Source organism: Lepidochelys kempii, chromosome 7 (genome assembly GCF_965140285.1).
Source record: "Lepidochelys kempii isolate rLepKem1 chromosome 7, rLepKem1.hap1, whole genome shotgun sequence".
NCBI lineage: Eukaryota > Metazoa > Chordata > Testudines > Cheloniidae > Lepidochelys > Lepidochelys kempii.
In genome coordinates, this window is record NC_136386.1 from 70,795,718 (window position 1) to 70,820,260 (window position 24,543).

General features: G+C 38.6%; 1 protein-coding gene across 1 annotated transcript in view; it reads left to right on the forward strand.

Moving 5' to 3' along the window:
• The window catches only part of NRG3 (neuregulin 3), a 919,092-nt gene that overhangs the window by 762,347 nt on the left and 132,202 nt on the right, over positions 1-24,543 (forward strand). The window contains exon 4 of the mRNA XM_073353289.2: positions 18,017-18,043. Within this exon, the coding sequence (XP_073209390.1) occupies positions 18,017-18,043 (27 nt within the window). The remainder of the gene's footprint in view (positions 1-18,016; positions 18,044-24,543) is intronic.

The window sequence follows — 24,543 nt, forward strand, 5'->3', positions numbered from 1 at the left end:
GAATTCCACCATGATTTCAACAATTTCCATCCCACCATCAACCTTAGCCCGGACCAGTCCACACAAGAGATCCACTTCCTGGACACTACAGTGCTAATAAACGATGGTCACATAAACACCACCCTATACCGGAAACCCACTGACTGCTATTCCTACCTACATGCCTCCAGCTTTCACCCTGACCACACCACACGATCCATTGTCTACAGCCAATCTCTGCGATACAACCGCATTTGCTCCAACCCCTCAGACAGAGACAAACACCTACAAGATCTCTATCAAGCATTCTTACAACTACAATACCCACCTGCAGAAGTGAAGAAACAGATTGATAGAGCCAGAAGAGTTCCCAGAAGTCACCTACTACAGAACAGGCCTAACAAAGAAAATAACAGAACGCCACTAGCCGTCACCTTCAGCTCCCAACTAAAACCCCTCCAACACATTATCAAGGATCTACAACCTATCCTGAAGGATGACCCAACACTCTCACAAATCTTGGGAGACAGGCCAGTCCTTGCCTACAGACAGCCCCCCAACCTGAAGCGAATACTCACCAGCAACCACATACCACACAACAGAACCACTAACCCAGGAACCTATCCATGCAACAAAGCCCGTTGCCAACTGTGCCCACATATGTATTCAGGGGACACCACCACAGGGCCTAATAACGTCAGCCACGCTATCAGAGGCTCGTTCACCTGCACATCTACCAATGTGATATATGCCATCATGTGCCAGCAATGCCCCTCTGCCATGTACATTGGTCAAACTGGACAGTCTCTACGCAAAAGAATAAATGGACACAAATCAGATGTCAAGAATTATAACATTCATAAAGCAGTCAGAGAACACTTCAATCTCTCTGGTCACGCGATTACAGACATGAAAGTTGCAATATTACAACAGAAAAACTTCAAATCCAGACTCCAGCGAGAGACTGCTGAATTGGAATTCATTCGCAAATTGGATACAATTAACTTAGGCTTGAATAGAGACTGGGAGTGGCTAAGTCATTATGCAAGGTAACCTATTTCCCCTTGTTTTTTCCTACCCTCCCCCCCCTTAGACATTCTTGTTAAACCTTGGATTTGTGCTGGAAATGGCCCACCTTGATTATCATACACATTGTAAGGAGAGTGATCACTTTAGATAAGCTCGTACCAACAGGAGAGTGGGATTTTTTTTGGGGGGTGGGGGGGAGGAGAAAACCTGGATTTGTGCTGGAAATGGCCCACCTTGATTATCATACACATTGTAAGGAGAGTGATCACTTTACATAAGCTGTTACCAGCAGGAGAGTGGGGTGGGGGGAGAGAAAACCTTTTGTAGTGATAATCACCCATTTTTTCATGGTTTGTGTGTTTAAAAACATCTTCTGTGTTATCCACAGTATGCATCCGATGAAGTGAGCTGTACCTCACAAAAGCTTATGCTCAAATAAATTGGTTAGTCTCTAAGGTGCCACAAGTACTCCTTTTCTTTCTGGATACAAATACTTAAAATAATTTGTCATTGGCTTTAGCTAAATTAACTATTTGCATTCTGTAATCTAATTCACATGTACCAATGGGAAAATCCACATCTGTAGAATATACAGTATTTGATTTTAGCTGTATGATGATGATGATGATTTTTACTTGGTCCATCTTAACTAGTCTCTGCAATTCTCCCCACCCGACACACACACATTTCATCTAGGTTTCTATTGTTCCTATGACAATATCATCAGTCACACTTCTCTTGGGGGAAAATAGCCCCCTGAATAGCTTAGAATTTAGCTTGGTATGGACCACATTCTTAGCTGGTATAAATCAGAATAGCACCATTGGGTTCATTGCAGCTACGCTGACTTACACGATCTTAGACCAAAACTTACACCATCTTAGACCAAGACTTACACCAGGTTTGGTCCTCTGTTTTTAAAATATAGCCTGTGAATTTGAGTCTTGTGAAATTGGCTAATTAAATTAAAAAATCAGTTTTCTGACAGAACGTCTTTTAAATAGTATATCCTGATTTTTTTTCTGATCTCTTTCTGATGTTCTTGTGACAGTCTTTTTGGCAAGGGAAAAGTTGACTGACTAAGATCCCAATCCTGGAAAGAATATGTGTGTGTGTTTAATTTTCCTCAAATGAGTTTGCTCCATTGAATGTAAAGGGGACTACTCATGGGCATAAAGTTACTCATATAGATGCTTGCAGTGTGAGTTCCTAATTGAGTACACAGAGAACGTTGAAACTGGCTATACACACAGTGCTGTCAAATTATCATTATTATTATTATTTACTTGTATTGCCATAACCTAGGAGCCCTTGTCATTCACCAGGACCTCTTTGTGCTAAGTGCTGTACAAACATGGAACAAACAGACAGTTCACACCCCAAAGAGTTTACAATCCAAATATAAGACAAGAGACAACAAACAGATACAGACAGACATGGGAATACCAAGCAAACAATGAGCCAGTATTGGCCAGCATGACAGGCAGTGGTCTCTCCGTACAAGCAGCCTCGCTGCTGTTAGGTTTTTTGTAAGCATCATGACAAAGAGAAGTTATAAGGAGGGATTTAGAAGGACAATGCATTAGCTTTACAGATGTTTAGAGGGAGCTCCTTCCAAGAGCGAGAAGCAGCATGAGAGAAAGCATTAAGGTGCTTGTTTGAAAATATAATAAGTGGGCGATAGAGGCTGGCATCGTTAGCCAGTCAGAGGTGGGAGATGACAGTGATGATTATGTTATACCAGACGATTCATTGGCTGTGATTAGGTGAGGTTAAGCAGGCTATTGGTTGTTGGACAAGTGGAAAAAAGCATAGGAGCAAATGGGTAGCTGCTCAATTTTATATGCTATTGGTAAATATAATACTTGATTGTAAGGTCTTTGGGGTAGGAACTGTCTTTTTGTTACATGCATCTACAGTTCCTAGCACAATGAGGTACTGGTCCATGACTGGGGCCACTCGATGCTGATGCAATAGAAGTAATAATAGAGTGGTTTTTGTAAATACTGAATGAAGCCAAAAACCCAAGACCTACCAGAGATGATGAGTGGACTCAGTAATGATACTGAATAAGGAAGGAAGTTTTCATTTGTTCTGCCAATTATAAACCAATATAGTTGATACGCCGAGACTGCAAAATCTCAGGGAAAATCTTGGCATCCCAGTTAGAAAAATGCCTGCTTTATTAGATGCATATTGATCAGTGGGGTTTAATTTGAAAGAAGCTTTCAGCAAAGGCTCTTGAATTCCATTCATCAAGCTAGTAAACTAGATGCACCATTTGCTGCATGCTCAGATGCAAAAGAGGGATCTGATCATATAAAGTGGTCACATTTGTTTTAAGTTTTTGAAAGATACATTTAGAAAGAGCTTCAACATCTCTGTGAATCTTGTTTTTTAATGAACCACATGCAGTGGTACAGATCAATGGTCGGTATATGGATGGCTTCAATTTTGGATAATGCACTTGCGAGTTTGTTCATTTTCATGCAATTCTATTTGTGTAAGCTGAAACTATTAGCAATTAAAATTCAAGAGCATCTTTAAATTGTGTGGATTCAGGCGAAGCATGGCATGGAGCCAAATCTTGAAGTCTTGCTCAGTCCTTACTCATGTGGACAAGTTTGTGACCATTTCTGGGTATCACATATGAAATAAATCAGAAGTAATATGTTTCCATTTTCTCTTCTTTCACAGTGTCCAGAAAAAAAACGATGTATCATTACATTTGGTTGACACCTAATCTTAAGGATTTTGGCCTGGATGCGGGAAAGCTCTTCAGTGCATGCGTCGCTTTTGTCATGTGAAAAGTTCCATTGGCTAACTTCAGTGGGACTATATACATATTAAAAATTAAGTACAAGCACAAGTGCTGTGCTAACTCAGAACTATTAAACAAAACCTAGAGTGATTTAGTTTATTTTGGGGGGTGTGTGTGTGTATGTATATATATACAGTAGAACCCCTGAGTTACAAACACCAGAGTTATGAACTGACTGGTCAACCACACACTTCATTTGGAACCAGAAGTACACAATCAGATGGCAGCAAAGATGAAAAAAAAAAAAAAAAAAAAAAAAAAACCAAGGCAAATACAGTCCAGTGCTTGTTAAACAAAAACTACTAAAAAAATTAAGAGAAAGTTAAAAAAAAGATTTGACAAGGTAAGAAAACTGTTTCTGTGCTTGTTTCATTTAAATTAATATGGTTAAAATAGCATTTTTCTTCTGCAGAGTAAAGTTTCAAAGCTGTATTAAGTCGATGTTCAGTTGTAAACTTTTGAAAGAACCATAACATTTGTTCACAGTTATGAACATTTCAGAGTTCCGAATAACATCCATTCCCGAGGTGTTTGGAACTCTGAGGTTCTACAGTACATAAATACACACACAAATAGTTAATATCATAGGGCCAAATTCTGTACTGATTTGCAATCCTAAACACTTCAGTGAGGATTACTTGGGTGTAAGTCAAGGGAAGATCTAGCCATTAAAGGTCAACACAGCAGCCATAAAAAATTACTTATTAGCCTTGCTACCTGTAGAAATAACGTAATGGTATTAAATGTAGATGATTTATTTGAGGCATCCTTCTTGAAATTGCAGGCTCCAGATGGTGCAGTTGTTTGTATTTCTAGTTTACATAATTCTCTGAAGAGTGGAACATTATTATTTATTTTCACAGATAATCTTTCAGTTCTGGTGGCAGAGTAAAGCAGTGCCACAAGCAAGTTTTGCTTTGTCATCCAAAGGGAAAGAAAATCAATAGTTTATTCCATTCTTCAGCACTGTATATTATTTATACCTCATAAGAACAGTTTTTGTTGGACGTTTGTCAAATCTGAAGTGTTCCTTTGGCACTGGATCGATGGTATTTCAGGACTCCATTTTGCAGCTATGCCAGGGTCAGCCCTTAGGGCACTACAAACAGCTTTGCTTGCAAAGCAAATCCAGATGATATTTTTCCCCTTCACCAATTTTTCTCACAAAAGTGGGGAAAAATACAATTAACCTTTTGATGGTATCTTCCATCTAATTTTGTGGTTTTGAGGATTGCTGCACAATATAGAAAAACAGAATCCTTAGAAATGTCGGGCTGGAAGGGGCCTAACAAGGTTATCTAGTCCACCTCCTACCCCCCACCAGTGCTGAGTCAGGACCAAGACCATTCCTGTCAGCTGTTTGTCTAACCTGTTCTTAAAAACATTCAACGACAGCAATTCTACAACCTCCCTTGGTAACCTAGTCCAATACTTAATTATCCTTAAGGTTTTTCTTAACCTCTAACCTAAATCTCCCTTGCAGCAGATTAAGCCAATTACTTCTTATCCTGTTATCAGTGACCATAAAACCAGCATATCTCGGATGTCACAGATGTGATCACTAGTGACTGTTCCAAAAAAATGAAATGAAATACAAGGTTTACACATTACAGTGTATGACATCTAAATTTAGGCTCCTAAAAAAATGGCCTGATTTTCAATAGAGTGCTAAGTGCACCCACTACTGCCACTGATTTCAACAGAAGCCACTTGAAAAATCAGCCAATTTATGTAGCATCCAAAGTGTGGATTTAGGACCTTAACTTTAGGAACTTGTTTTTGAAAATCTTGTATTATGAAATTTTGATTGAAAGTAAGAATAGCTCTACCTGTTTACTCACTGAAAGGTGTTTTTTTTTTAAACAATCAGATTGCAAAACATCTTTTATTGGTTTACACTGAAAGCACACCAAATTTTGAATGGTTTGATATGAAATGGCTATTTAAAAAAAATGGATGAATAATGAACGTTTGTTTTACGAAATGACCAAGCACAGCAGGAGGATACTTGTATGTACATAATTTTTCTTAATTTTATATGGATTGAATGACATATGGGGAACAGGTGAGCTAGCTTGTTGATGTACATAGTGTAATTTAAAGCAGTCTGGGAGTGGTGATGTATGAAATTGTTATACACCATGTAGAACTTCCCCTATTGCCAGAAAATCCCCAGACGGGGAGATCCTGATGCTATCCAAACCCCTTCTGCTACCTGAGAGGTACAAAGTGGTCAGGTAACAACAGAGAATCTGACTCTTGGTATCTTTATGTTCAGAGAACCATATACTGTCGAGAAAAAGTAAAAGCTTACAGATAGCCATGTAGTCACTCCTAAGACATAATGCAATTATTCCTTATGATATTTCTTATTCTTTGTTCTGTCCAGTTTTATTATTCTGTCTCAAATAATATTTCCACCAGTTCTTTGAATGGTAATCTTCTGAAATTTAAATTGTGTCTTTTCATTCCAATTGAATAAATAAGGCAATGGACCATCCAAAGCAATTTTCCCACTGGAAAAAAAGTTGCACTGAGTGGTTTGTGCATAAATACATTACAAAAACAAATTAACATAATATCTAAAAAGATGTATTGTGCCTCTTAAATAACCCGGATACAAGAAAAAAAATAGCATGTACTGGAGATGTAAAAAGTCAAGTGTGTTTCTTGCTGATGGGATAGGGTGGAGGGGATAGGGAACAAAACCAATCAAAATCTCTCAAAATGGTTGAGTGGTTTAATAGGTTAATCCTGATAACTCCCTATAGACTTTTGGGGGGAGAAGCTTGGACAATGAGACTCCCTATTGAAATGGAGAAATATCCTTGTCCCAAAACACCCTGGGCTCCATTTAAATCAACAGACACCAATCTGGGTTCAATAAGCCAGTTGCTTTGGTGTAGATATATAACTTGTCATATTGCTAAACATCGTTAAATATACTAAGAGGGTGAACACTATCTAATACCAACCATCATAAAACATAATAGAAAAAGAAATAGAAAATACTCAGAGAAGATGCTGTTCTTATCCAAGCACCTGTGAATTCTTATTCACTTGAGTGTGAGACAGGTTAGACAGGGCTATACCTATAAAGTTAACTTCACCTTCATCCCTCCTTCCACATGTGGCTACAGCATTTTAGCTGCCCCACTGTAATGCACCACAGATTTGCGATCACATTTCCTCCTCCTAGGACAATTTAACTAATCCTATGAGTTAGTTGGTGGGATTCGTTGGGGAGGAAAGTACTTTGCTCTAGCACTGAGAGTTGTCTCCTCTTTGCCAAAGTCAGCCTAACCTTAGAACAGATTATAATGGCCACAGCAGCCCCTGGAGAGTATTTTCTGTTCTAGTTCTGTCTTTTATTGGCCAGTGCCATTTAGAGATGTACTTTATATTCTTATTTACTTGGTGGATTAGGGGGCAGCTGGGACAATAAACCCTCTCTTTTGAATTGGGGAAAATATCATTTCAATATGACTGTCATGAAAAAAGCTCTGCAACTCAGACACAGTGTCACATTTTGTCTTCAAGGTAGTAATAAATTAATCCATTAGTGAGCCCAAGTGTATCCTCTGTTATGCTCATTAGTAGGTATTCCCACGTGCCTATGTATTTATAAAGTGTAAATTAAAGCGACTTTAAGACTAGCAACAAATACAACAGTGGAAGAACCTTAAAGTACAGAATTTTCCACACATCAGCAACTATCTGTTTAGAAAGGAACATGTAACATTAAATATTAAAATGAATAACCTTCCCATCTTAAAAAGAAAAGGAGGACGTGTGGCACCTTAGAGACTAACAAATTTATTTGAGCATAAGCTTTCGTGAGCTACAGCTCACTGCATCCGATGAAGTGAGCTATAGCTCACGAAAGCTTATGCTCAAATAAATTTGTTAGTCTCTAAGGTGCCACAAGTACTCCTTTTCTTTTTGCGGATACAGACTAACACGGCTGCTACTCTGAAACTTCCCATCTTACTAATATGTTAGGTCTTCAGAACATAATGATTCAAAACAGAGCAGAAATCACAATATAAACTGTGATACAGTCACATTATTTAGTTAGGTTTCAGAGGAACAGACTCTTGTGGCATGATGCCTGGACTTCAGCAATAAAAAAGCTGTTGTATAAATTTTTTTGTTGATTTGGGGCCTTAAAGTAACTACATTATTTGATGGTGAATTACAAAAACATTTCTGTGGATGCCTCTAGATTTATATCAATCTACGTTAGCATCAGATTAGGTGGATAAAAAAGAATGTTATAAATGTTGAGGGTCTCAGGCATTGCAAACCAACAAAAGCTAAGGAATTCAAAGTTGAGTCTGACAGCTTTCTTTAACTTATATTTCAAGGGGGGTAAATATAAATATTTCAAAAGGTATTGGGACTCTTTTCATTCATTTTTCACACATTTGTCCCTGTAATTTTTAGCCTGCAATATGTTTGCATAAAATATTCTACAAATAATGAATCATTCCATGAACATCCTAATCTCATTGTGGATGAATAACCTGTGAATGAAAAAATTCCTTGCAAATAGTCCACCCAGTTCTGCTCATGCCATTGTGGGCAGAAATATCTAATGAATGTAATTTTAGCCTGCTATCATTCCATCATTTTACCTGCTCTTTGATTCTTCTTTCCCCTCCACCCTTTCTCATTTCACTTTTATTCCTTTCTCTCTAGATCAAATGTATATATATTATTCTTAGGAAAGAAGCTCTCTAGTATGTCCTTTATTAGTACTGAAACAAAAGAGCAAAGAATGAGGGGACAATAAGACACTGATATAAGAAAGCATGATGAGATGCTAATAACAACATTTAACATACTGTTAAAATAAAAATATACACATCTAAAGTAACCTATTCAGAGTATGATTCAGCTTCCACTAAAATAAACAGAAAGACTCTAATCAACCTAACTGAGAATTGGATCAGGCCCGATGTGCAAATTCTAGATCAAAGTGCATTGTTTTACGTACATTCCCTTTCATTCACCTCACTAAATCCTGGTAACAACACAAAATACCCTCAAAAATCTATGGAATAAATTATATGCTCAGTTACACTATGCATTGAAGTCACTGCAGTTTCACAGGTTTAACTGAGAGCAGGAATTTAGCCCTGTGTTTCAAATATAAAGTCTGTGGCACATCCACAATTCCTAATGTTTTTATTAATATTGTCCTTGCAAGCATCAGGTGAAATTCTGCTCTTGGTTACAACCATCCTGTATCATTGACTTTCAAAAAGCCTTTGACAAAGTATCTCACAAGAGGCTATTAAGGAAACTAAGTAGTCATGGAGAGACAAAGTACTGTCATGGATTAGAAACTGGATAAGAGACAGAAAACAGAACAGGAATAAATGGTCAGTTTTCAACATGGCAAGTCTTGAAGTCAATGAGACTACTTATGAGCTTAAAGTTAAATATTTGCATATGTGCTTTGCTGGAACAGGACCTGGGACCAGCATTGTTTAATATATTTATTAATGAAAGAGGAAGTGAGCAGTTAGGTGGGAAAATTTGCAGATGACACACAATCATTTAGGTTATTCAAGACTGGAAAAAAATCCAAGGAAGTCAGAGGGATCTAACAAAGCTAAGTGAATGGAGAGCATAATGATAAAATTCAGTGTTGATAAACATAAAGTAAAGGATAACATAAGAAATAATCAAAACTACTCATAAATGTTGCTGGGTTCTAAAACAAATGTAACCATTCAGGGAGAAGCCGTCAATATCCAGGTGGACGGCGCAATGTAAAGGAGCACCCCACTACCCAGTAAAACCTGCACGTGGGAGACCTAAGGGATGAAATCTCTATGAAAAATCCCCTGACACAGATGTTCCCACATGGTTCTCTCAGGAGGAAGGGGATTCAGAAAATTTCTGCTGGGCTCCCAGGGAATCCATCGGATGCCTGCACCCAAAGCTGCATTGTCTAGAGTAGGGGGGTGAGGGTTGAAATTGTAAATTGCCATTCCTCTCCCTTTCGTGTCCTTTTTTTACCCCCCCATCCCTCAGTATGAACCTTGGACTCTCAGAAAACACTCTGTAGCTTCCACGGGGTGGGTAGGTGTGTGCAGATGTGGTTAAGTACCCCCCTTCCATGTGGGAGGGGAGAGCTCTGTGTAAAAAGGGGAGAGTTTTTCGGGCCATTGAAATGAATACAATGGTTACCCTTTTCCAAACCATCTGAGGGACTTACAAGTCTAAGTGCTATTGAAAATCTGTGAGATTTAGACACTTAGAAAATTGGACTTAGGAACATCATATGGAGGCTTTTGAAAAAGTTACCCAATATCATTATAATACATATATGCCTCATCTGGAATACTGTGTTCATTTGTGCTCAATCTATCGCTAAAATGACATAACACAGAACTAAAAAAGGATACAGGGACAGTTTGAAAAGAATGGGACATTTACTGCAGCACAGTATTTACCATTCGTATAGTATTATCAATATTCCCTGTACTGAAAATGAGAGAAACCTACACTGTTGCCGTATATTTAACTGTGGGTGGTAAATGTCTGCTAGCAAAGTAATAACGCATTTATACTGTCCTGTGTACATGCAATCATTTTGCAGCAGCCAGTTATTTCATAAGAAATATGTTTCCTTTCAGGCATTCCGAAGGTTCCCCAAAAGCAGAACATTTTGGCATTACTTTAAATAAATTGACAATTCAAGAAGCTAACAACATTTTTCAAAAAAGGACCCACTCTGAGAGGAAATCACAGCATTGTTATTATTGCCTTTGAAATCTGCTTTTGCATTTTTTGTGCTATGAATGCTTTGGCTGCTGTGAAGAGAGAGAGTATGATGTAGATATGAGCACAGGGCCAGTATCTCTTAAGCTGCAAATTAATTTCGATCATTAATATTTTATAGGGTATGTCTGTGTTGCATTGCAGCTGAAGATTGAATTCAATATGTGAGGAGAGTCTCTCTGGTAGGATCATCTACCCACCAGAGCGAAACTGCTGACACTCTGTGTGTGCGCATGCCCCCATGCGTGCACGCACACCACTTTGTATCCATATTGTTGTTGTAGCCGACTACTGTCATAAAGCAGCTATTATATAAGACTTATCTTTTGGCTCACAATCAGATGCTCTAGGTTGTTTACGAAATGAAATTAAACAGTACCCTTATGTTCACTTCTGTTTTCTGGAACTTGGCTTTTTTCTCTTGTGTTCCATGGATGCAGAGAATGAAGAATATTCAGAATAGTTTACAATTGTACATTTGGTTATTTCGTGACTGAAAGAGCAGAGAGTCTAACCCTCACTCGCCCTCCTCCATCCCTCACCCTAATTTTTGTCCCTTTCTGCATTTCAATTTGTTGTGTGATATCTAAATTTAGAACGTAAGCTGTTGGGGGCCAACACCAAGGTCCGGCTTCCCTACCACCTCCCACGTTGTTGTCATTCATAGCTATGCAAAGTGGGTGAAGAATGCTTCCAAAACAGAATAGTAGCATTCCTCCCTTCCCCACCCCAGCTTCTGCATCCTTGTACAGGTGTAAAAGACCACCAAAAGGGTAGGGCAGTGGAGAATGAGGTTCTGTAACTCCGCTAGTTCTTATGATGTGCCCAGCACACTTTGAGTGCTCAGAAATCATAAATACAAATACTATTTACTTTCTAACGGTCAGATTGGCCCTTGTCTATCATGGCCTCATAAGGAACAGGCGGGAGTAAGGACTCCCACACATATTGCATGTACTGTGTTAGGGCTGCCTGAATCAGTCATGATATTTGGTGGAGCGCTAAGATTGCTCTTCAGATTTTATTTCCTCCCAAGGGCAAAACTGGGTGGGGAGGGGCAGGAAATAGGTAGAGTCATGGCTCCACTTTCCATGCATTCACCGGTTGGCTGGACATGTAGAAGGAAAGGGAATATGGTGCACCCCATAGAGGGGTCTTACAAAATTGGTCCTTCCTCATCAAACATGGGGAGCGCCCCTTACTATGGGCTGCATGGTAAAAGCCTGATCCAAGCCTAGGTTCCCATTGTGACATGGACTCTCAAGGTGTAAGTTACAGTTCCCTGATTCTTTGCCCTGGTCAAAGCACAAGTAAGAGCTGCCTGGGGGTGACAGCTACTGATGGCTGGCAATTGCCAGAGCTCATTATGTTTGAGCCACTGCCTCCCTCATGCTCCTCCGTCCCTCTACTATGCCCCATGGTATACTTTGGTTACACTTCTCTACATATGCTGGGAACTCCCACAGACAAAGGGTTTCCCAGCAGAGGATTTAAGGAAAGTTTCCACTTCCTTATATCACATGAGACTCTAGTCGTATGTTTGCTAGTAGTTAGAAAATACAGTATATTGACTTTATTTCAGTAGCGTCAGTATTTGCCCTGAGCTTTTCAAAAGAGTTATTTGTCCTCTCTTGTATCTATTCCAAACAAAGCCAACCTGAGAAACAACCATTTTGTCTTTTCTTTTCTGGTGTTGGCAACTACACCTCTTTTCCTTTAGAATGTAAAAGTGCTACGGGGTGAACAGTGGGACTGATTAGTTTACTGAATGACTGCTAACATTCCTGAACTCCTAGCCATCTAACGAGTTATTTCATATCCTCAAAACCACAGATTGCACTTCCGGTAAACACCATTGCTGCTGGGGCAGCATTGATATAAAGGAAAATAAGTCCTTAATGTTAGCTGTTGGAGGAGTCTTTGTATATAGTCAAATCCCTGTATAATGAGGCTTAGAGGGAAGAAGTGTGTGTGTGCATTGGGGGGTGGAGGGGATCTGGTTATATTCAGACTTATGTAAATTGTAGCCTAGATTCTCTTATCTGCTTGTGAAGATTTATGATGGATAAAGAAACCCTTCAAGGCCCAGCAATCAGGAGATTCTGCTACTATTTACAGGTTTCAGAGTAACAGCTGTGTTAGTCTGTATTCGCAAAAAGAAAAGGAGTACTTGTGGCACCTTAGAGACTAACCAATTTATTTGAGCATAAGCTTTCGTGAGCTACAGCTCACTTCATCGGATGCATACTGTGGAAAGTATAGATCTTTTTATACACACAAAGCATGAAAAAATGGGTGTTTACCACTACAAAGGGTTTTCTCTCCCCCCACCCCACTCTCCTGCTGGTAATAGCTGATCTAAAGTGATCACTCTCCTTACAATGTGTATGATAATCAAGTTATGGGTGTTACCATGCAGACTGTAAGGAGAGTGATCAGGAAAGGTGAGAGCTATTACCAGCAGGAGAGGGGGGGGGGCAGGGGACCTTTTGTAGTGATAATCAAGGTGGGAAATGGCCCACTTTGATTATCACTACAAAAGGTCCCTCCCTCCCTCGTTCTCTCCTGCTGGTTATAGCTCACCTTTCCTGATCACTCTTGTTACAGTCTGTATGGTAACACCCATTGTTTCATGTTCTCTGTGTATCTAAAATCTCCCCACTATATTTTCCACTGTATGCATCTGATGAAGTGAGCTGTAGCTCACGAAAGCTTATGCTCAAATAAATTTGTTAGTCTCTAAGGTGCCACAAGTACTCCTTTTCTTGCTACTATTTATTAATTCAGGAGTGCATGGCTGCTGCTGCTATCAAGGGGATTAGTAAAATGGGGCTCCTTTAAATCATTAACCCAGAAATGTAAACAGAGTGATTATGTTAGAGTATTCTAGAAATATCATTGAAAAAATCATTGTAAATGCTAAAATGTATCCCAGTAGGGGATATGAATGTTTCTGCATTCACACTTAAAAAAGGGAACACCTGATTTATAGACAGAAAAAGTACAAATAAAAATTGGTGCATTGCAGAAGCATTTCAGCGTTGCTTCTGTGATGTCTAGCAGCCTCCTAGGTCAATTGAAAACATGTAGTCCTTAGGGCTATATCAGCTGTCATCGACAGCAGTTCTCACTTTAGATAGCAGCTAGAATTAGTCTGGGTATCAACTAACCTGCCCTGAATGACTTATCCTTGTAAATATCCAGACAATTCCAGTTCTCTGTGCCTAATTTACCCATTTACAAAAAGTGGTAACAATGATTTTAAAAAGAAAAGGGGTACTAGTGGAGGTGCCACAAGTCCTCCTTTTCTTTTTGCGGATACAGACCAACCCAGCTGCTAATCTGAAACCAATGATTTTAAAGAGGCTATCAAGTGACATATTAATCATCCTACAAAAAGGACTGGTATCCTGTGCTTACGTCCTGGGGGTTGGGGTTGGGGAGGGAGGAGGGATTCATCAAATGCATATTCCAGTGTGGGTAGAACATCTTATGTGCATTGAGTCAGCAAGAGGTTTGCTTTGTTTGTTCTTTGTTTGTTTTTTTTCATACCCAGATACCTTCTTCTAATTTCTTGTAGAACTAGGAATAAGAATATCATTTGGCAGCTGGGATACTGGTCTGTGAATGCTTATTTCAGATAGACTCCTTTTCCTCATAATCTGCAGAAAAAAGCTTTGTCAACAGTAGATAATGCCAGTAGCTGATGTTGCGTTTTAGGCCTATGGGATATATAAAATGCCACTACCTAACATTTCTCCACCTCTGTTTCCCACCCCTCACACACACTACTAAAAGTTAGTCCTTCAAACCAATCCTCCATTTCACCGCATTTTGAAGTAGCCTAAATATTTATAATAATAGCTTCTTACTGATATATAGAGAGCCTCTCACAATGTTAGAAAAATCTTTCTACCTCTTCATGTAAGGGTGGATATAGCACATGCACTTTTTTTAAAAAAAAACATACCAGCAGACTCTTGAAGGAGACTGCAGATTGCTGATGAAAAACATTGGGTTTTTTTATGCAATATGTTTGACCCAGTTTGGGAAAGATAATTTTTTATCAACTGTTCTGCCATAGACTTAAAGACAATATGTCTTGATCTTTTTTTATAACTTAGTCCCTTGGAGACCAGACTAGAGCATTAGATTTCCACTATAGTTTTTTAAAGTAAGCAGATGATACCTTTATAAATATCTTGATTTAATTTACAGTGTTTAAGGATAAGTATAAAATAAATATTGTGTGATTTGCAGGCAAATAATATATGCAAATTGCATATGTACATGTGTAATGTCACATAATTAAAAGTGAAAATTCCGGAAGGAAGCTAATCTTATTTCTATTAATATAATATATGATGAGATTACTGTCCACTCTTGTAGTTTATGATCCCATATTCATTCATACATTTATACCTTTGCAAACAATATACCCTATCTATGATGTGAATGGCAGTATATAGCACTATAAAATATAAAATGTGTATGTGCGTGTGTGACATATGTATTTCATGCCAATAATGAAAGAAGAGTGTTTGGGATTATCTGCATAAACCATCTGTGGATTCACCAATCCTGAGTAATGCATCCATCCCAAACTCATTCTGATAAGACTATACCACCTGACACTATCCAATGTTCTTTCTCCTAACTATACCACATAACACTATCCTGTGTTCTTTCGTTATAAAATGTATGTTGTGCATTTTGCATAACCATGCTTGTTCTCTGTAGCAGATACTGTAAAGAAGATGTGATCGTAAATGAATTCAACAAACTGGAGTTTAACACATTTTCCAAGAAGTAGTGTAGCAAAACTAGCAGTTCCCAACTATACATATAAAATGGTGGGGTCTAAATTAGCTGTTACCATTCAAGAGAGAGATCTTGGAGTGGATAGTTCTCTGAAAACATCCACTCAATGTGCAGCCACCGTCAAAAAAGCAAACAGAATGTTGGGAATCATTAAGAAAGGGGTAGATAATAAGACAGAAAATATCATACTTCCTCTGTATAAATCCATGGTACACCCACATCTTGAATACTGCATGCAGATGTGGTCACCCCATCTCAAAAAAGATATATTGGAATTGGAAAAGGTTCAGAAAAGGGCAACAAAAATGATTAGGGGGATGGAATGGCTCCCATATGAGGAGAGGTTAATAAGACTGGGACTTTTCAGCTTGGAAAAGAGATGGCTAAGGAGGTACATGATTGAGGTCTATAAAATCATGAGTGGTGTGGAGAAAGTAAATAAAGAAGTGTTATTTACTCCTTCTCCTATCACAAGAACTAGGGATCACTAAATCAAATTAATAGGCAGCAGGTTTAAAACAAACAAAAGAGTATTTCTTCACACAACACACAGTCAACCTGTGGAACTCTTTGCCAGAGGACATTGTGAATGCCAAGACTATAACAGGGTTCAAAAAAGAACTAGTTAAATGTATGGAGCATAGGTCCATCGATGGCTATTAGCCAGAATGGGCAGGAATGATGTCCTTAGTCTCTGTTTGCCAGAAGCTGGGAATGGGAGACAGGGAATGGATCACTTGATGATTACCTGTTCTATTCATTCCCTCTGGGGCACCTGGCATTGGCCACTGTCGGAAGACGGGATACTGGGTTAGATGGACCTTTGATCTGATCCAGTATGGCTGTTCTTATGTTCTTAGTGTGTTGGATGATTGGCTCCCTGGTTTTTCAGTAAGCACCACGTAATTTCACATCACATTCAAAGATATGAAATCTAGCAATGATGTGACAGAGACAGAGGCTGAACTTAGCTGGTTTTGCTTTTGGAAAAAAAACTGTGCTTGACTTCATTGTGTATAAACACTTCAAGATCAGATTCTTAACAGTTTTCAATTCCTTCTTGTGCTATGATATTTATTTTTAGTTAAATGTGAAAGTTCAGTACATTCAGAACCTTTTAAAAGGTCTTGTGAAGTACCCTACTAAACATATCTGAGAGAGATTTGAAAGCTTACAGGAAACCCAGTATTTTTATTCACGATATTCTGTACATTGCTGCTGTCACTCTGGATAGAAAAGAAAGAAAACACAATGCACAGCTAACTGGAGTAAAGGCCAAGGCCGCAACTTTTACTGAAGTACAATAACGCACATTGCAGTGCTACCTGGCAGAAGCAGTGCCTGTAGGAGTCAGAGTCTGAGTGCATCCAGCATGTGCTCTGGATCCAAGAAGATGTAATGTCCAAGCACAACTTCCAAGCCATATATATCTAAATCCTGAACCTGTGAGCGAGTTTCAACCTGATCCATTTTAGGATTGTGAATGCAATTATTTTTAATTCCATTTTTCCTACTTATTGTACTTGCTAAACTACAAACCTTGCCAAATACCCAGTGAGTCCCTCTGTATTGTGATTATTTGCATATACAATGAAAAGAAGCAGACTGCAGTTAAAATCCCTTCCTTTCACATCTCCAGGAGAAGGACAGTGAGATGATTTTCCAGCAGCGTGCGTTATCTCTGTGCATATTTATAGCACACTGTTGTCTAGAGGTGGTCAGAATTTTTCCATCAAACTGTGATGTGGTGGAAATTTGAGTTTTCAACAAAATGGTGGGTTTTTTTTAAAAGGGTTTGCTTTCTGCAGAAAATTGCTATTTTTCATACAAATAAAACAAACCAACTAAATAGATGGGGGGCGGGGGAGGGGGGGACACCCTGAAAACCTCCAAATCAAAAAAAGTTGAGGCCAAAACCTAAAAACATTTGGTTTTTGGACAAAAATTTTTAGTTTTTGCCATTTCAATGACAAGTTGAAATTTTCCATTGGAGAAAAAAATTCAGATGATCTCTACAACTGGGAGTTGCACATGTGTAGTAACTGAAAACCTGACCCTCTTTTTTCACCTTTTTGTTTTAATTTAATCCTAAATATGGTTTTTGGAGATTAATTTTAGATACCCAGTTTTGAAACTGTTGGTTATAACTTTCTGGGTCTGATTTCCTCTTGCTCTGCATCTAGTATAGTCATTTATATCACCATAAAGTGAATGTAAATATTACCACATCAGAATGGTAGCATTTTAAATCTACTTTGCCAAGTATGAAAGAAACTATAATGAACAAAACTGTGTCACTTCTTCACCACATTCCTTTGCTTGTACGTTGTAGCTCCATCCCCTTCTGTCTAGATGCTTCTCTCTTTAGATTGTAAGCCCTAATTGGCAGAGATTGTCCCTTTTTTGTATCTGTACAGCACCCAGAACAGTGGGACCATGCTCCCATTGGGGGCCCTGGGACGTAAACATAATATAAACATTTAATGATGATGAGTTGTGTGTTATTTGGGCCCAATTCTGACATTTTCCTGTCTTTCTTTGTTCTTCTTTTCCATGCTTTCCTCGGTATAGCAGACCACTTAGGAATTGAATTCATGGGTAAGTTTTCACTTTTCTTCCTTTTACGTACTAATGGCGATCTCTTGGGACTCAGTTCATTGCCAGTTGAAGCCAGTGGAGAGGCTGCCATTGACTTCAATGGGCTTTGGAGCAGTCACTCAGGGCCAGATTTTTAAGAATATTATTGTGCCTAGAGGGGTTTTTAAAAGCACCTAGGTGCCTAACACTCAATGATTTCAGTGGTTGTTAGGCTCCTGGATGTTTTTTGAAAATCCTTCTAACAGCTACTGAAATCAGAGTGTTAGGCACTAAGATGCCTTTGAAAATTCAGCTAGGCACCTGAATCCTTTTAAAATCTGGCCCTGGTGTTTACATTTGCAACACAAGTTAGATTTGTTTAGTAAATTTTGGATTATCTCACAATTTCAGCCTCATGCTCCCTGAGTATTGTGGGGGTTAAAAATTCCATATTTTATTTCTGTGTCCTCTAGCACAACATAGTGTGGAAAATCTGCTGTGTCATAGCCATTGAGAAGATAATACTCTATATAAGATTTTAGACACTGGAAAAGATTCAGTAGTAACATATCTGTCTTGCTGAAAGAATACTGTAAATGCTAAAATGCTTTTAAACTTGATGTTTTACATATAATTAGTGTTGTAATAAAATGGTAAAATTTAACTGAGGCTGAAACAGGCTATTGATTCAGGAAGATAGTCTGAAGCGAAATGATAAGCGAGCGATAACCTTTATTTTTCAGACAAAACCCTTTATTCAAAGTAGGGGAAAATATTGAATCATGGAAATCACTACGCATAGGTTTAGAAACTGAAAGAAGTACATCCTTTTGACTCCGATGCTTAAACTGTAAAAGAGCCACCAGCCTGAGGGAGTGTTGAGTTTACTCGGTCAAAGCCTCACCTGACAGCTGATGTTCAGCAGATAGCACAGAAAGAAAAGGAGTACTTGTGGCACCTTAGAGACTAACCAATTTATTTGAACATAAGCTTTCATGCATCCGATGAAGTGAGTTGTAGCCCATGAAAGCTTATACTCTAATAAATTGGTTAGTCTCTAAGGTGCCACAAGTACTCCTTTTCTTTTTGCGAATACAGACTAACATGGCTGTTACTCTGAAACCTGTCAGATAGCACAGGCACTTTCTTTAAGAATTTCAAGCTAATCCTTTGCAGAGTTAGAGAACAAATTCGTCATTTGTGCAAGGCATTTTGCCTAAGCCAGTAAGTAAGGTTGCTAATATCTGAAATACAAACTTTATACAGTATTCCTTAACTAATCTGTCACTTGCTCAGATTATGCAGCTATGCCTTCAGTTTGTCTTGCTCTAGATTCATATTACAAGTAATATGAAACAAAATATTATTTTGACATAATCATGAGGGAACTTTATTTAAAACACACGCTCACATGCACAAACCACACACTAACCCCAGTCCAAATAGCAGTAAACGCAGGATTTGTGGGTTCAGAAGAGCTTTAAGATAAAATCTGGCCACTGCTTTAGCTTTGTCATTTAATTATCTCATGATTTGGAACTTCTATCAAGGCACATTCCTATTATTTAAAATAAAAAATGTATTTAAGCAGTAACAGGAGGTAAGTTTTTTTAAAAAAAGAATTTGTGTATATTTTTACATCTACATGTCAGTAATTAATAAAACTCCATATTGATGATAAACTGACAAAAGAAGGGCCCTGCCCAGCAAACGCTATCTCCATTTCATAGAATCATAGAATATCAGGATTGGAAGGGACCTCAGGAGGTCATCTAGTCCAACCCCCTGCTCAAAGCAGGACCAATCCCCAATTTTTGCCCCAAATCCCTAAATGGCCCCCTCAAGGATTGAACTCACAACCCTGTGTTTAGCAGGCCAATGCTCAAACCACTGAGGTGAGCAGCCCTGCTTATGTTAATGCTGTCACTCTCACCTGCATAACGGTTTGCAGGATCTGGCCACATAGTGGGAAAATGTAACTATTTCAAGTCTTCTCAGTTTTTCAAGCCTTCTAAACACCTTAACCAATTTAGATAAGACTTAAGCAAAGGTAATTTAGTATTTAATCAGGTCACAGAAAGGCACAATGTGACTCTGTAAAAATCAAGAAATTCAGAGTGCTGGATGAAACTCAGGGCTCAGTTCGCTGCTGCACCTGAGCAGAACTAAGGCACAGTAGAGAGTGGGATCTGATAGGCTGATAACTACCAGTCCAGTCCCAACATAAGTTAAACTACAGTGTGTCTGTGGGGAGGGGTGGGGAGCAGTGTTAACTTCAGAAGACCTTCTGCTTGCAGAGAGTCAGGTGTGGTGGAATCTTGCTCTTCCACACCTCGTCTGCTATTATCTCCTCACTGACATACCCTCTCCGCTTTTCTAAGTGGCCCCCTGTCTCCTCCCCTGGCCCTCGAAACACCTGTCCTATCTTAACCCTTAATCAGGGTGGTGGATCACCAAATGAGTGGTGGTGGTAGAGATGATGTAGGACATAGAGACCCACCTTCTCCAGCTTTTCATAAGGGTGATTCCAGGGGAAATCTCCAGCTCGTGTGTCCCACTGTGCTTTGCATAAGCAGTCCTAAGGGAACTTAAAGGACCAGAGAATTCAGAACTCTGTTCTTAACTCATTCCCTCCCAGAGTAACAGATTCTTTGAGCCATATAAGCAAGAAAGCATGAGTGAAACATTATATATATGTATACCTATAATATGGTTTGCAACTCATGATTATTAATCGATAAAGACTGGTGGTTCAGTTCATTCAGAAATTTGGGTGCTTAAGAGCCCAATGGAATTAACAAGTATCTCCACTGAGTTCTAGGTATGAAAAAATCATCAGTATCATACTTAGAAACTTCTCATTTAAAACCCCAGATAAGTAAGTAGATCAGGAAATGTCTAGGAAGACGCGATTAGATTTATCCCTTTTATTTCGTTATGGCTTGTGGATTCCTCTGTGTTAACCCAGGTGCTTTTGTTTTGCTTGTAACCTTTAAACTGGACCTCAAGAAAGCTATTCTTGGTGCTTAATTTTGTAGTGGCTCTTTTAAAATCTAGCAATAGCCTGAGTTCCCAGATGTATTTTCTTTCTTTTTTTTTATTAATAAAATGTACTTTTATTTTTAAGAACAGAATTGGATTTTTGTGTCTTAAGAGGTTTGTGCACGTTTAATTAGGTGGTGGCAACAGCTGATTTCCTTAGTTTTTCTTTCTCAGCTCTTCCCTGGGGAGTGTGTGTGTGTGTGAGGGTACCCCAAAGGAAGGAATTCTAAAGTGCGCCTTCGTGGGCTGTCAAAGGGGTTCTGCACTTGGGTGGTGGCAGCATCTACCAGTGCAAGGTCAGAGAAAAGCTGTAACCTTGGGAGTTTAATACAAGCCTGGAGTGGAAAGTATTAATGTTTAGAGTCATTGTAGGTCCCCACCTTCTGCACTTGATGTGCCAGAGTGGGGAATTATCCTTGATAGCCTTAATGTGGTTCCAGTCAGTACAGAACCAGGAACTTCAAAGTGCATGCAAGAAAAGTAAAATATTTTTTAGAAAGGTTGCCTACATTTTTATAGTTCTTTATTTATAAAGTATAAACAATTTTACAAATCTTTACCGTAAATATATAAAAATACTGTATTAATAATTATAAAAAGGAACTTTCCACTTTGTTTGCAGTGACATGTGCTGATACAGTAGTGAAGCGTAAAAGCTTGACTCGGTCATTCAAAGCTTTTTGCATGTGTTTAACTTTATTTCCGGAAGAAGAAACCAATTTAATCAGTGCATTTGCGTCCATTATTAAAGTTAAACATCTACATAAGTCTTTGCAGCATTCATTCTTCACTGTACAATCCTTTCTACATAATCCAAGACACATTGTTTCTGGGTATTCTTTGTGTATGTGAGTACAGGTATGTTAGGGACCTAGCTCTTTGATCTTCAACTCCATAGAAAGATTTATTTCAAAAGTTTATTTGTATTTAAGAGGCAATATTAGTACCTCCAGCTATGTGAAGATTTTCACTGCTATAGCAAAACTCTCACACTTGACATCTTCACTGTGATTTAGTAAAATTGGTAGCGTGTGGGAGGCCAGAAAAGGTGTGATTTTGCTTTATTAATACCATTTCATGAGAATTTAGCTGGAAAATCACAAAAATGATGCCACATAAAGGACACCGAGTGAAATTTCTCACTGTGTTACAATTTTGAGAATGGTTTAATAGTTTTGCCACTAATCTGTCATAAAATGAAACGTGGGATTTGTACACAACATTAATAGTGACCCAGTCAAAAAACCAAGAATGAAAGAAGCAACATATAAGCAAGAGCATGACAGGGAAAGTTGGTTTGCATGAGAGGTAAAGATCAAGTCCCATTTTTGGTATTAGCTATTTTCTGTTTTCTAGATGATATTGCCTGTACAGATATGCTGAATGTCTGGACTTCACTTTACAGGGTTAATATCATTACATATACTTTTAGAATCAAGAGAAATCTTTGTTTAAAAATTGTTAAAATGAGGAAAATTGTGTTTAACAACCTTGACATATTCCTTTACATGTTCACAATAGAAACAAAATTCTGTTCCTCCATGCACACATGTGCAGCTTCTATTAAACTCAGTGGAAGCCATGTGAGCACAAGGGAATAGAGGTTGGCTTTGAAAATGGGCACTTTTGTACTTTGAGCAGAAGTACCAGTTTTTGTGAAACTCCAAATGATGATGAAATTCTTTATGTTCCTCTAACACCTAAAAAGTGGAAGTATGATCTTGTGATTGAGACACTCGACTGGGACTTGAGATCTAAATTCAATTCCCAGCTCTGCTATAGACTTCATGTATGGCCGTGGCCAAGTCAGTTAATCTGTGTGCCTTAGTTCCACATATGTAAAGTTGGATAATCATGTTGCCTTTCTCTCGCCTTTTGTTTGGCTTGTCTATTTAGACTGCCAGCTCTTTGGGACAGATGCTGTTTCTTACCAGGTGTTTGCACAGTGCATAGCTCAATGGTGATCTGATCTCAGTTGGGGTCTCTGGGGGTGCTACAGTAATACAAATATATAGTAATAATCTTCCATCTGAGGATCTCAAAGCACCTAGAAATGGTACTAAATAAATTTCTTAGAACTTCTGCAGGTAGGAAAGCTGGTAAGCAAAGATTAACATGTTGAACCACAAACAATTTTGATCAAAATATAGTCTGCATAAGTGTAAATTACATTAAAGGGTTTATGTCAAGGAAGGGCGGGGTGTTTTTTTGTGGTGGTCAGTAGGATATAAAGTGGTAGATGAATGTTGGAGCTCAGAGAGCAGGTATCATTCACCTAATAACAAACCTTAGAGGTTCATTAATAGTACTGAGTAGGGATGGAATATGGATATCATTGTTACATAATACAAATTTAAAATATATAAGTGAACCAAAGATTCTCCCACAGGAACAACAGGAGACTGACTGCTAATGGAAACAGACTCATGCAGTTGTTTATTGCCACCATTGCTAATACAATAAGTTACAGTGGGTTACAGAATCAAGATCTTCAGAAATAAACAACATACTGAGCCACAGTTATCTGCATTGGTGATTGTGATGTCCTATATAGGGACGAATAGGGTAGAGCCAAACTAAGGTGTTCATGCTCTTGATCATATTGTACAGGAGAAAAGGACCAAAGGAAACAGCAGTGAATTAAAGAATCCCTGCAAAGGCAAAGAGAAAGCCAGCCACTGCTGGAAATGCTGTATGACCACCATAACTAATGTCCCATCGTGCAGAGAAGAAAAAATTAAGGACAAAGGATGGAGTAGTGGTTGGATGGAGGAACAAATAAGCTGTGTGAATACTTGAAGACCCAATACCTTACAACAATAAGGCCTTAGCACCTAGTGAGAATACCCACGTGTCCAGACTCCTCAACTCTTGTTATGCCACAGCAGTACGTGATGGGATACAGAGGTAAAATAAAAAGCCTCATGCAGGAACAAGAAGAAATCCATTGGACTACTGATGAAAACATAGTTGTTATGCAAGAGGAGTCCTCCTGCTGGGGCTGTTAGGAGCCAAGCCAACATCAACTGTATAAACAAAAATTATGAAATAATAACAGAAACCTACTCATGTGTAACTGCAAAATAAATATTGCAGCTGCAGAGGACTGTGCGGCAGTGTGTATCTGCAAAACAAATTGGCAACTGGCATTTCTAGTCTGTTATGATTACTCCTTTATTTACACTGGTGTGAAATGTGAATCAGCCCCAAACACCATTTAATTAGGGCCTTGTCCAAAGTAAATGTTCTTCTTTAGGACTGATTCACATTTCACACCTTTGTAGATCAGGAGTAATTCCATTTCAGTCGGTGGAGTTACACCACAGTAAAACCAAAGTGAGGGCAGAATCAGGCTCTTAATTAATCAGGCATAACAACTCACAGGAGTGAACTAAGTAGAGCAACAAACTAAAACAGGCATAAGATACCACTAAAATTATCCTTTTTGGATCTTGTAATTGTGAATATGTGTAAAGAAT